Source organism: Mustela nigripes, chromosome 2, assembly GCF_022355385.1.
Source record: "Mustela nigripes isolate SB6536 chromosome 2, MUSNIG.SB6536, whole genome shotgun sequence".
NCBI lineage: Eukaryota > Metazoa > Chordata > Mammalia > Carnivora > Mustelidae > Mustela > Mustela nigripes.
Genome location: NC_081558.1, coordinates 22614420 through 22626670, shown reverse-complemented (window position 1 = coordinate 22626670; position 12251 = coordinate 22614420). Strand labels below are relative to the sequence as shown.

Sequence of the window (12251 nt, the reverse complement as noted above, 5' to 3'; positions counted from 1 at the left end):
AACTTGTGTGGCTGCCTGAGTGGCTCGGCCATAGCTGCTGCAGGTGCACAGATGGGCCAGCCCTGCCGGCTATACAGGCACACTGGTGAGCTGGGCTGGCTTAGACCGGGTACAGCTGGCTAAGAAAGCCCAGTGTAGCTGCTGCAGGTATGCTGGTGTATGGGGTTAGCTCCTGGCACAGCTAGCTGAAGGGCCTAGCTTTAGCCACTGCAGGCATGCTGGGTATGGTGCTGGCTCTCTGCTTCCCCAAGGCAAGAGTCACTTTGGAGGGGTGCCAGTCCCAGCCAAGGCCACCTGCTGGGAGTGCTGGGACAGGAGCCACTTTGGAGGATACGTGCTAGGACAGGTGGGCTGAGTGGTGTGGGTCTCCAGGGGAATGCTGGTGGGGTGGGAGGCAAGCAATGCCATCAAGGTAGAGGAAATATCAAAGTGGCTCCCACACATCCAGCAGGCTGAAGGACAAGAAAAAGGGCATCACCAGCACTTCTGTACCTGGAGAAATCTCCTGCAGATCCCTACTGGCTCAGCAAACATGCTTAAAGTAGTCGGTAAATCTTCATGTATAGGCTAGGTGCTCTTCCAACTGTTGCTCCCATGCAGGGGCCTGAGACTGAGTGATACAGCGCACTGGCCCTTTAAAGGCAGACGCTTGGTTTCCTTTAGCCCTCCAGCTCTCCCAGAGTTCTGCCTCAAGGATTTTCAAAGCCATACATCATGGGGGCTCATCTAACCAGTGCAGATCCCCAGGATGTGGGATGCCCCATGTGAGGTTTGGTCCCTGGCTCTTCAGGGAGGACCACGGTGCTTGTGACAGTCTTCTCCTTGTGACGGGAAACCCACCGCGGTGCCAGGATATTGATCCCTGCCGGCCTCTCTGCCCCTTCTTGAAGGGGTCTTCTCTTTATGGTTTTAGCTGTGGAATAGCCACTCTGCCAGTCTTCGGGTGGTTTTTCAGAGCAGGCCGCACTCTGTGTCCTCACTGCCCCCATGTGTCTATGTGAGAAGGTGAGCTCAGGGTCCTCCACCACCACCCTCCACTGCTCTTCCTCTGTATCTCCCAAATTTTTACTGAATGCAGGACCTTGTGTGTAACAGGATAGTAGTGACTGAGGCAAACAGTATTTATGCCTAGAAAGGTCATGCTGTTTATTCTACCAGGTTGTGAGTGTGGAGTGTTGAGCCAGCCCCGGTGGGAGCTGAGTGGTGGGCACAGCTCCCTTGCCACTAGTATGGGGCCCGGAGTGCTAGAAGGCTCTTCTGTGTTCTTGCTTTCAGGAGGGCCTGGGGCTGCTTTCTCGTGTGCCCGCATGAAGGGGGACGGGGTCATCGTCTACATTCGTTTCCTAGCCCGCCTGTGGGCTAGGCTGCTGCTGGACTGGGGCAGGCTCACAGAAGGGCTGGCGGATGGGGCAGGGGTGTCTTGACGTTCCTCAGCTCTCTCTTGTGGAGTCAGTCCTGTGCGCCTGAACCTTATACGTGGGGCTTTCTCAGATGTGCTTTTGTCAGGAGATTGGGATATACTGGTTCTTTTCCACCCCTGTGCAATGAGCACTGTTGGGATTTATTTGCACATTGTTGAGAAAGGCAGCTCCAAAAGCTATTGGCATTGTGTTGTTCAAACTCCAGCACCCTACAGAGATCTCTGAATACTGTAGCTCTTCCCCAGCCCTGCTGAAGTCTTCTAGCTCCCTCCATGGCCCTCAGGCCACAGGCTCTGAGCTCGGCAGCCTGGAGCCTCACACCTTGACCTTCCTTCAGTTACTTATGTCTCCTCTGTCTCCCGGGCCCCAGACCATCCGCTTTGAGGGCAGATGTCTTGTTCTCTGGGTATTGCTAGAGATGAAATGGTGCCTGGCATGAGGTAGGGGATGAGCATTGATTGCAAAGCCCAGAAGGCCCTGACCTCCCCTGCATTCCAGCAGCCAGACACTTGCCTAGCCTCTGGGTTCACCTACACCTGTCATTGAGAAGCCTCTCTGGGGACCACCCCTCCTCCCAAGTTTGGGGAGGAGCCCCTGTGCCTCCAGCCCTGTACATAGGAGTCCTGGCATGGACCTCCCTGTAGGGCTTCCTCCTCCTAGTTCCCCAGTGCAGGGTCCTGCCAGCCAGTCCTGCTTTGGGCCAGTTCTGCAATGTGCATGCCGAGTTAAAATTCTAAAGCTGCTTTTCCTGTTTTAGGAACGTGATTCATTGCTTTCCTCTTGGTGGATGTGCGAGGACCTGGGCTAGAAGCATGTGGCGTGTCCCGCGAGGCTGGAGGGTAGGGCGCCTGGGACCCTGGGGAGCCGAGGGGCGGAAGCAGCCCCCCAGCGTCCGCGCACTGGCCAGCGTGGGCTCCCGGAGCGGGGACGAATACAGTCACGTGGTGGTGGGTGCAGGCTCCGCGGGCTGCGTGCTGGCGCGGCGGCTCACTGAGGACCCCGACAAGCGCGTGCTGCTGCTGGAGGCCGGGCCCAAGGACGTGCTGGCGGGGAGCAAGCGGCTCTTGTGGAAGATCCACATGCCCGCGGCCCTCGTGGCCAACCTGTGCGATGACAGGTACAACTGGTGCTACCACACGGAGCCGCAGCCGGGCCTCGACGGCCGGGTGCTGTACTGGCCGCGCGGCCGGGTCTGGGGGGGCTCGTCGTCGCTCAACGCCATGGTCTACATCCGCGGCCACGCCGAAGACTACAACCGCTGGCAGCGGGAAGGCGCCGCGGGCTGGGACTACGCGCACTGCCTGCCCTACTTCCGCAAGGCGCAGAGCCACGAGCTGGGCGCCGGCACGTACCGCGGCGGCCAGGGCCCCCTGCACGTGTCCCGGGGCAAGACCAACCACCCGCTGCACCACGCCTTCCTGGAGGCGGCGCAGCAGGCCGGCTACCCGCTCACTGAGGACATGAACGGCTTCCAGCAAGAAGGCTTCGGGTGGATGGACATGACCATCCACCAAGGTAGGGCTGGCTCCTGTCCTGAGGCTGCCTGGGTCTGCCTCTTCCCCTTTTTAAAGTAAAGGAAGCTACACTCCAGCACAGCTCCATCCCTCCTGATCTCATCGTGGTCAGTGAGGGTAAACAGGAGCTCAGAGGAGGCCCAGTGGGAAAAACGATTTGGAGACAGAGACTCTTGGGCGTTCTCTAGGCCTCTGGCTCTGTTGTCTTGGAGTCAGCTCTGCCCAAAGAGCCCACAGTTGGAAGAGACTTGTAGACGAGGAAACTGAGGCACAGGGCACCACAGTGCCTTGCTCACAGCAGGACCGAGGCAAGGCCTGGGTTGATCCAGGGCTCCTGCCTGGCTCCAAAGGGTTCTCACCCCATTATTAGCTGCTCCTGGTCTGTCATCCTGTCCAGAGCAGAATAGGTTTTCCCACCGCTAATGGATGTGAACTTCAGTCCAGCGGGGACTTGTGGTCTCAGCCTTCTGAGGCAGATCTCAGTATTCGGGGAAGGTCAGCCCCTTTCCCTGTGCAGGTGCTGGAAAGGGGGGCAGGAGCTGTGCCCGATGTCCTTGCTCTGTCCTGCAGGCAAGCGCTGGAGTGCCGCGTGCGCGTACCTGCACCCGGCACTGGGCCGCCCCAACCTCACAGCCGAGGCGCAGACGCTCGTGCACAGGGTGCTGTTCGAGGGTACCCGCGCCGTGGGTGTGGAGTACGTCAAGAACGGCCAGAGCCACAGGGTGAGTGAGTTCCTGCCAGAACGAGGCTGCGCACGTGGAGGGGGACGAGTGGTCCCCCCTGGGGCTGGTGCTTCGGGCTCTGATCCCTAGGGCCTTGGGGAGGTGGCCTCCTGGCCGGCCGGGAGCTGTCAGGCCAGCCACATGCATGCAGAGAGCCTGTCGCGGTCCCTGTGAGCATCTGCCCCTCCTCCCAGAGCAGCCCCCCAGTTCCTTCCGTACCTTTTCAGAAATGGCTGACTTTAGTAAGACTTAGTAATAACCACAAATGTGAACCCACTCCCTGTTGCACACCACGGTTTCCTGCCCCGTAGTGCGTCAGGGTTGGGCTAGGGGAAGGGCTGGCTCACTGCTGCTGGATTCACACTGCCTGCGCGTGCTCGCTTTCACGGGTGTCACTGGTCACTGAAACTCCGTGCTCTGGTGTTTTAAGACCATCGTGACGGCCTGGCTGTCACAGGACGGGTCATGGCAGAGCTGCGCCTGCCCAGGGCTCTCCTAGAGTGGCCTGCTGAGCATCCTTGGTGTGGGACTGGGCTCCGAGGCCACGTTCTCGGGGTGCTGCCTGGTTTTGCGGGAACTCTGACCTGTGCATCTTCCAGGTTTACGCCGGCGCGGAGGTGATTCTGAGCGGGGGTGCCATCAACTCTCCACAGCTGCTCATGCTCTCAGGCGTCGGCAACGCGGATGACCTCCGCAAGCTGGGCATCCCGGTGGTGTGCCACCTGCCCGGTGGGTTCCCTTCTCCCCGCTCCTCACAGGGGCCCCTACTAAGAAAAAAGGGCTTAGTGGAGTTCGTTAGCGTGGAGTGGGGTGGGGGCATCAGTTCTTCCCATGAGCCTCAGTGGACACCCCTATCCCCCCCAAAGACCCCAAGTCTTTCTGTCGTTCCCCCCTACTCCTTGGCCCTCCTGTGCCCCTGGGAGGTTCTGCCCCTCCACCAGGGAGCATGGCCTAAAAAGCCCGCTGGGCCAGGCGGCTCTGTCCCCAGGGCAGCCCTGCGGTGATAGGGGTCTGGGTCTTGGTTTTAAGTCCAGCAGCCCTCATGTTAAAAATGCTGGCTGGGTGCTCTGGGGCATGCTTTTCATGCTGAGACAATTATCACGGGCCTAAAATTGCACTTACAGTCTTTGATACCCATTAGGGCCTCTCACCTCTCTTAGAACCCAACCTCCCCAGAAATGACCTTTTTTGCGCAGAGGGTTCCTAGTGAGAGGTCCGTCAGAATGCTGGGATAGTGGCCTGCCCTGCGTCCGCTTGTGCTCAGATGAGCTCATACAGTGTCTGCCCGGCTCGGCAAGGCTGGATCCCCTCCTTCCCCCGGCCAGGGGTACAGGTGGCGCCTGCTGAATGCCCAGGCCTGCCCTTGGGGAGGGAGCTCCCTGGCAGGATGGCATCGGGACGGTTCCAGAGGCTGCCCTGGAAGTGAGTGACAAGGGCAGGTGGCTTTGGCCGCCCGAAAAGCTGAGATTGGCTTTGAGCATAGGGATGGAGTCCCTGGAGATGACCTTTTAAGCTGAGACCCAGGGAAGGAGCAGGAGCTGGCTTGGCAGATAAATGGATGGGGGTGAGGGGACTTTTCAAAAACAGGGGATGTTGAGAGGCTGGTGGCAGGTAAGCCACCCTGAGAAGCCATTCTCCCTAGCCCCTCGCTCCCATTCCAGGGGTGGGCCAGAACCTGCAAGACCACCTGGAGGTGTACATCCAGCAGGCCTGCACCCGCCCCATCACCCTGCACTCGGCGCAGAAGCCCTTGAGGAAAGTCCGGATTGGTCTGGAGTGGCTCTGGAAGTTCACAGGTGAGTGTGCTGGTCTAGGGACAGGATGGCCTCCTCCCTACGGTGCTGTGAGAGGCAGCTCTGGTCTCAAGTTACTTATTTCAAGCTTAGTTCTGCCCTTTGCCTCAGCTTTCCCATCTGCAAAATGGGGATACAGAGACCTGTCTGGCAGGCTGTCGTGAGGACCAGATGCAGCAGCCCAGGGCCAGTCCTGGGTCAGATTCCTCAGAGCCCAGGTGCCCCTCTTCCTTACATATGGACAGGGTGGCCTTGTGCGCCAGACACCATCTGGGGTCCAAGGAGCCAGGAGAAAAGGCACAGTCAGCATCCATTTCTCACCAGTTCCCAGAGTCCAGCGTACTGGCCAGGCCAGGAAGTGGTGCTTGGAGACCCCCCTCAGCGTGGGTTTCTCACACACTCCTAGGTGCTCTGTGCTGTGTCGGGAAGGCAGGTGCCCCCAGGGAGCTTACACGCTGCTGGGATCTGTGGAAAGAGACCGCGTGAACGTGCTTAAGTTCTACGATCCGGGCGTCAGTGAAGTGGAGGCTGAGAGGCAGGGAGACGCACAAAGGCCCCGGGTCTAGGCGTCCGGCGTTGGAGGAACAGAGACGCTGGGCCAGGGAGACTGCAGCACATGGAGGAGGGAGCAGGGTGCGATGAAGATGCTGGAATCTTGAGGGCAGGTGGGGGCACCGCAGGGATGCCCGGGCAGCTGCCTGTGAGGAGGGTCTGAGTTGGGACCGAGGGAGGGGTGGGGTGCTGCTGCCGGGTAGATGGATCCCAGTAGATTTGTGAGCCGAAGTCAGGGAGGCTTTCTGAGGGCCAGATGTGGCGCAAGGAGGAAGGGGCAGGGGCAGCGGGAATGTCTGACTTAGGCCTTCGGGGAAAGAACAGCCTGTCGGGGTGGAGCCAGGTCAGAAGAAGTTGGAGATCCCAGTGACACCAGGCCTCACAGGTGTTGGTGGTGGAGGAGTCTGGGGGAGGGCAAAGCCAAAGCCCCTTGGCGTGAGCGGATACTGGAACCTGTGGTGCTGGGCTCACCCACCTGAGGGAGAGATGCCAGCGCTGAGCACTCAGTCCCGGTGCCAGGACAGGGCCCAGAGGAGGGTCAAGGAGAGGGGAGGCCAGCCCACCTGTCCCGCCCTGATTCACTCAGCTACCTCGTCCTCTTCTGGTCCTCAGGGGATGGGGCCACGGCGCACCTGGAAACAGGTGGGTTCATCCGGAGCCGGCCTGGGGTCCCTCACCCGGACATCCAGTTCCATTTCCTGCCGTCCCAAGTGATAGACCATGGCCGGGTCCCCACCCAGCAGGAGGCTTACCAGGTGAGCGGGCAGCAGTCTCCTTACTGCAGCAGGGCCCTCGGACGGGAGCCACAGGAGCTTGTGTTCTGCCCGCCAGCTGCTCAGTGGGTCCTAGTGGGGAAGGGAGAGGAGGAGCCTGCAATCTTCCCGAGGCCATGCCAGGAATGGTGTGAGGCAGTCCACGTGGTAGGTGGAAAGGTGAGCCCTGCCCCAGCTCAGGGCAGATGCTTTAGGGATCCAGACTGCTGGAAATGGACAGAAGTGGCCAGCAGCCTGGGGTTTCCAGCTCTTAAAAGTTGAAGACCATCAGGTAGAAAGCCAGGAAGCAGAAGTGATTGAGGGAGGTGTTTTTGTAATCACTTTTGGAAGGGGGGTAGAGGTAAGACGCAGACAGATGATAAAAGCGTCTGCCCTTAATGGGCTTTGGATGTGGAGCCCCATACCACAGGAAATCCCGGGGCCTAAGCTGCCAAGTCGGGAGGTTGAAGGAGGTCCTGCTCCCTCTGGTTCTTCTAGGTGCACGTGGGGACCATGCGGGGCACGAGTGTGGGATGGCTTAAACTGAGAAGTGCCAACCCCCAGGACCACCCTGTGATTCAGCCCAACTACTTGACAACAGGTAATTCACCACCCTCTTGGTCTCCCTCAGGCCTCTGCTTGCCAGGCCATTCATTCAACGAATGAATGAATGCCTTTATGGGGTTCGCCTTGGTCTCTGAATCTTACCCCTGAGACACAAGTCGCCCTCTGCCCCCCTCCCTCTGGGCTGTCCACTTGCACACACTGCTGTGTCTGTGCCCTGGGTCACTTGAAGTAACCTTGGGATGTCCTTTGACACAGCAGGGGAGCGCTGCAGCTTTCAGAACAGTCTACCCGAAGATGCAAGGAGATATGGCTGTATGCGTAGAGCCCACAGAGCAGTTGTGCTGCTGCTGCTTTGAGCACCCTCCTGGAAAAGGAGCTTGCATTCCGGGGCCTGCTCCTGCCCACAGCGCAAAGGAGTGCTCCCTATCGTTCAGTAATGACTCGCGGTGTGTGCACAGCCACGATGGCAAGAGGCAGGCTCTATCCACTGAGGATGCTGCCTGTTTGCCACTGGGGGACTCTGCTTGGTGGCAGTAAAACTGGCCAGGAATTGGTGACAAACCACCTGGTGGCTCTGTGTCCCTGACGTTTTCCACCATGGCCGTGGGATCAGAGGGCGGTAGGCACTGACCTGTGTCCCCTCGGGCAGCTTACTGAGCCTCTCCGAGCCTCTCCGAGTTCAGAATCCTCTGATAGGAGTCGCCGCCTCACCTACCTCTTCTCATTGACAGAAACCGACATTCACGACTTCCGACAGTGTGTGAAGCTGACCAGAGAAATTTTTGCCCAGAAAGCCCTGGCGCCATTCCGGGGGAAGGAGCTCCAGCCGGGAAGCAACGTGCAGTCAGATGAGGAGATCGATGCCTTCGTGAGGGCGAAGGCCGACAGCGCCTACCACCCCTCCTGCACCTGCAAGATGGGCCAGCCCTCTGATCCCATGGCCGTGGTGGATCCACAGACCAGGGTGCTTGGGGTGCAGAACCTCAGGGTGGTCGACGCTTCCATCATGCCCAGCGTGGTCAGTGGCAACCTGAACGCCCCCACCATCATGATCGCAGAGAAAGCAGCAGACATCATCAGGGGGCAGCCTGCACTCTGGGACAAGGACGTCCCTGTCTACAAGCCTGGGACCCTGGCCACCCAGCGCTGAGATGGTCCCTGCCCAAGAAGCCTCCTGCCAAGCCAAGAGGGTCAGCACAGCCCCTGTCCCCGTGCCCTTTCCTGAAACTGTCTAGAATGTTAATTACAGTTCAGTGACTGAGAATGTGACATTTCTTAGGCTGGGAGACCAGTATCAGGCAGCGAAGCAGGTTCCTTTTCCCCAGCACTTTTCTGCAGGCTGCCCCCCAACCTCCCAAAGGGGCAGTAAAAGGGACTGGGGAAGGGGGGCTGGCCAGTGGAGGAGGATGGCTAACTCCAGCCACGGCCTTATCTTCTACTCCACCGCACTCTGCAACCCTGGGTCCTGCTCACATTTAAAGGAAGTAGTTCTCTCCCAGGCCTCCCTCTTAATTAAGGCAAGCCACTCTGGGAGCAGGGTGCTGTGCGCAGAGGCTAGGTGCAGGCTGGACGCCACGGGAGGCATCTGCCTCAGGCCGCCAGCTGCTGAGGCCTGTGCCTAAGCCTCCAGCATCTCTGTTCAGAGAGAAAGCTGCCTGCCTGAAGAAACACAGGCTTCTTTCTCTTCTGCTTCTCGTGTCCCCTTCCCAGTGGGGTCACTCTGAGGCCCACCTCGCCAGTACTCTGGTTCTTATTAAACACAGCCCGATTTCTGGACCTTATTCAGAGAAGAGTCTGGAGAGTCTCTTTATTACCATAGGTTTCCTGATTTAGCATTTTAAACTATTTTCCTGTTACCAGGGAAACCTAAAAACCTAGAGCAAACCCGACAGACCAGACCGCTGCTCCAAGCCAAAGCAGCTAGCCCAAGAGGATGCTTTCCTGTCAGTCTGGGGAGATGACCCGCCGTGGGCAAAGCTGGCTGATTCGTATTCAGCAGCCGTCCACGGGAGCAGACCGGGATTGAGTTGAGGCTGATGGACAAAGCAGTCGAGTCACACTATACACCTGATCCCATGAAAATAAATTGGCAAAGATTGGTGTTTGGCGGGGGGGAAACCAGATACAAGTAGCATTTAAAATAGTTCTTTGATCTTTAAACTTCCTGTAATTCAATAATGTAATCCAGTCACCAGTTTTTGAATGGAGAGGACTTAGCCAGACGGTTCTTAGTAGGTAATGACAACTAAATGCATTTTGGATTGATTTTTCTGAAGATTTCCAAAGCCACCATCTGCGGCAAGGGAGAAGAGACTTGCGCTCTGGAAACCTGCCCCGAACAAGGAGGGGAGGGAAAGGGGGCATTCCAGCTTTTCCCCAGGATCAGAGTGGACTGAGATAGCTTGGAGGCTGGACAGCCATAACTTGTGTTTGTGAGAAAGACCTTCCAGAAAGATGCGAAGAAGGAAGCCATTACACCTCTCCTTCCTTTACAAATTTAAAGTAGCTCTGGTTTCCTCTTACCTGCCTCTTGCTTTATTGTCTGTTCCAAGGGAGGGTCTAAGTCGGCCAAGAGATTTATTTCTCCTAGAGAGGTTCCCCATCTGCCCCACAGCTGTGGTCCACAGCCACCATCCTCCGGGGCCCCGACCACCTACAGGGATGAAAGAACAGTGAGGCAGTGCGGGAGCCAACCCCCCTGCTGGGAGGGCCAGCGAGTAGCAAGTTCAGTGGGTGGAGGGGGTCCCAGGCCTGAGCGTGAACCTGTGGACTTTTCTAGTGTGGGTAGGCCACGTGGCCCAGCCATGCCCTTCCGCCGTCTCTCCGCGTGCTGCGGTGGTGTCAGTCTCTGAGACAGGTGCTGGTTTGCTACTGCGTCTCTGCATCGTCACACAAGCAGAATGACCTGTCGGAGGCGGTGTGTCAGGCTGTACGGCCGGATGACATCGGGGCCCCTCCCCCACTCTAGGCCACTGAGCCTTGTTCCACCTGCAGAAGTCAGTCTCAGAGAAGATAGTGCGTGTTCCATACCCAGGCCCCATGGAAGTCAGAGCGGAATGCTGTGCTGCTGGGGTTCAGCCATAGGGCAGAATATTGGGTTTGGGGTGGCTGCTTGCTGGAGCCCTGACAGGTGAAGGGCAGCCATCTGGCAGAGGGGAACTGTGGCCCGTGCCGCAGCAGCGGGCTGTCTCCAGGTTCCAGTGCTGTGAGGGGAGCCTGGACCTCAGAAAGAGGGCTGTTGGCTGAGGAAGCCAGAGAGGGGAGGAGAGTGCCCACTGGGCCAGACAGCCCTCAGGGCACCCAGACACCAGGCCAGCCCTCGGTCCTGGGAGGAAGTTTATTTAAGCCCCTCAGCAAAGAGCCTGTGATACTAACAGCTGGAAGTACTCTGTAAACAATGGTTGAAAAAGTATAACGGAGCCGTGTATGTACCTGGATCAGGCTCTGAGCGCGGATCCCTTCGAAGAAGCCTGCGAGTTCCAGCTCCTGCACGAGCAGAAGGTTCTTCCTGGTCCAACCGGGGACAGAAGGCACAGGCGAGAAACAGCCCGCCTGTTCTGCGGCTCAGAACCAGGAAATGGCAGGTCCTGGAAGCCAGATCCTGGCACCTGGATGCACCGCCTTTCTGCTTCCAGGGCCAACTGTGGGAATCCTCATTTCCATAAACTCAAAAGAGCCTCATCTCCAGCCAAACCCTGTTCCTCCCCACAAAGGCTGTTTCCTGTTTCCACCAACTTAACATCAGCTCTAATACCTACGTCCTTTTTTCTTAAACCAGAAGAAAAAGCGTGCTCTCTCCACCAGCCTTGTCTTGGGAGCCAGGCAGCCTCCCAGGTCCTCTCCTGCCGCCGTCCCCACAGGGTGCCTGCGAGGCCACTCTCAGCTGGTGCTCCCGCGTTGGGAGGCAGGGAGCCCGGGCCTGCTCCCCATCCTCCTGCTCTCTCACGTCCCCAGGAAAGAAGGCATATATATCCTTTTGGAGAAATAAAAACTGTCAACACAGGCAAGCCTCGGTGGTGTCTGTTTCTGAGTCAGGGAAGGAGCTGGAGCTCTGTCGCTGACCAGTTTTTAGAACAAACCTGCAGCCGATCACAACAGGGGAAACCTTGGTGAGGAAACACAACCGGCAAAGACACTGAACACCATAACATAGAAACAATTTGAAGTAGAGTGCCTGGTTCCTTTCACAGACATGGGGTCAGCAGTGAGGCAAGTAAAGCCCACACTGTGTACCGAGAAGCTTCCTGGCCTCTGGCAGGCTCCAAAATGTGGGAATAGAGCCACAAAGCCCCATCTGGTCCAGCTGCCTGGATAGAAATAGGAGAAATAGCTGTTAATGAGGTTCCTGCTGCTTGGAAGTTCAAGCGGAGCTGCCCTTTCCATTTGTGGTAGGAAAAACACAAAACCAAATCCACTATTCCTGGGGATACAACAAAATGACCTTTTTTAGGGGGAGGGGGCCGAAAAGAAGAAACATTGCATCTTAAAACTTCCCCGAAGCAAAGGGTACACGCCACCACCGCCACATGGTTCGGTAACTTCAAACTTCTTTCAAAGAACAATTTCATGGTAGATGGGGGGTCGGACCAGACTTAACACAGGCCTATTAGGACTGGTGCAGTCAATCCGCAGGCTAGTTTGTGAGTCCTGATGGGGAGAGATGGCGGCCTGCACCAGAAAACCCCATCCCGGTAGGGCTGCTGCTGAGAAGCCACACAGCGAGAACAGTGCCCAGCAGAGGTGATGGGGACGATGGCTTAGCCCTTTAGGAGGAACAGTGCTCTCTGTAGCCAGTGCTGAGTGACCGTGGGCATCAAGGAGGGAGCCGTGAGGATAGCAGTTACACCTTCCCAGGCCTGCCCTCACGACTGCCCCCCGCCCCCGCCTTCTGCAGAGCTCACCGGCCCACAGCGGCTCTTCGCAGTGAGCG

The 12251-nt window shown here is 57.9% G+C and overlaps 1 protein-coding gene and 1 long non-coding RNA gene across 6 annotated transcripts in view; one reads left to right on the top strand and one right to left on the bottom strand.

Annotated features, from left to right (window-relative positions):
• The window catches only part of CHDH (choline dehydrogenase), a 38220-nt gene that overhangs the window by 24951 nt on the left and 1018 nt on the right, over nt 1-12251 (top strand). For all 4 annotated transcript variants that reach the window (XM_059389970.1, XM_059389968.1, XM_059389971.1 and 1 more), the window contains 7 exons: nt 2179-2936; nt 3506-3657; nt 4257-4386; nt 5319-5453; nt 6615-6757; nt 7253-7355; nt 8053-8511. In XM_059389970.1, coding sequence (XP_059245953.1) covers nt 2234-2936; nt 3506-3657; nt 4257-4386; nt 5319-5453; nt 6615-6757; nt 7253-7355; nt 8053-8471 — 1785 coding nt within the window. In that variant the 5' untranslated portion in view covers nt 2179-2233 and the 3' untranslated portion in view covers nt 8472-8511. The remainder of the gene's footprint in view (nt 1-2178; nt 2937-3505; nt 3658-4256; nt 4387-5318; nt 5454-6614; nt 6758-7252; nt 7356-8052; nt 8512-12251) is intronic.
• Nucleotides 4371-6635, bottom strand: LOC132011430 (uncharacterized). 2 transcript variants are annotated; one of them, XR_009402372.1, is made up of 3 exons: nt 6566-6635; nt 5772-6477; nt 4371-4424 (listed from the first exon to the last, which is right to left on the bottom strand). It is a non-coding gene; the product is annotated as an uncharacterized LOC132011430 (long non-coding RNA). The 2 variants fall into 2 exon arrangements; XR_009402371.1 differs by having other exon boundaries at nt 4394-5073.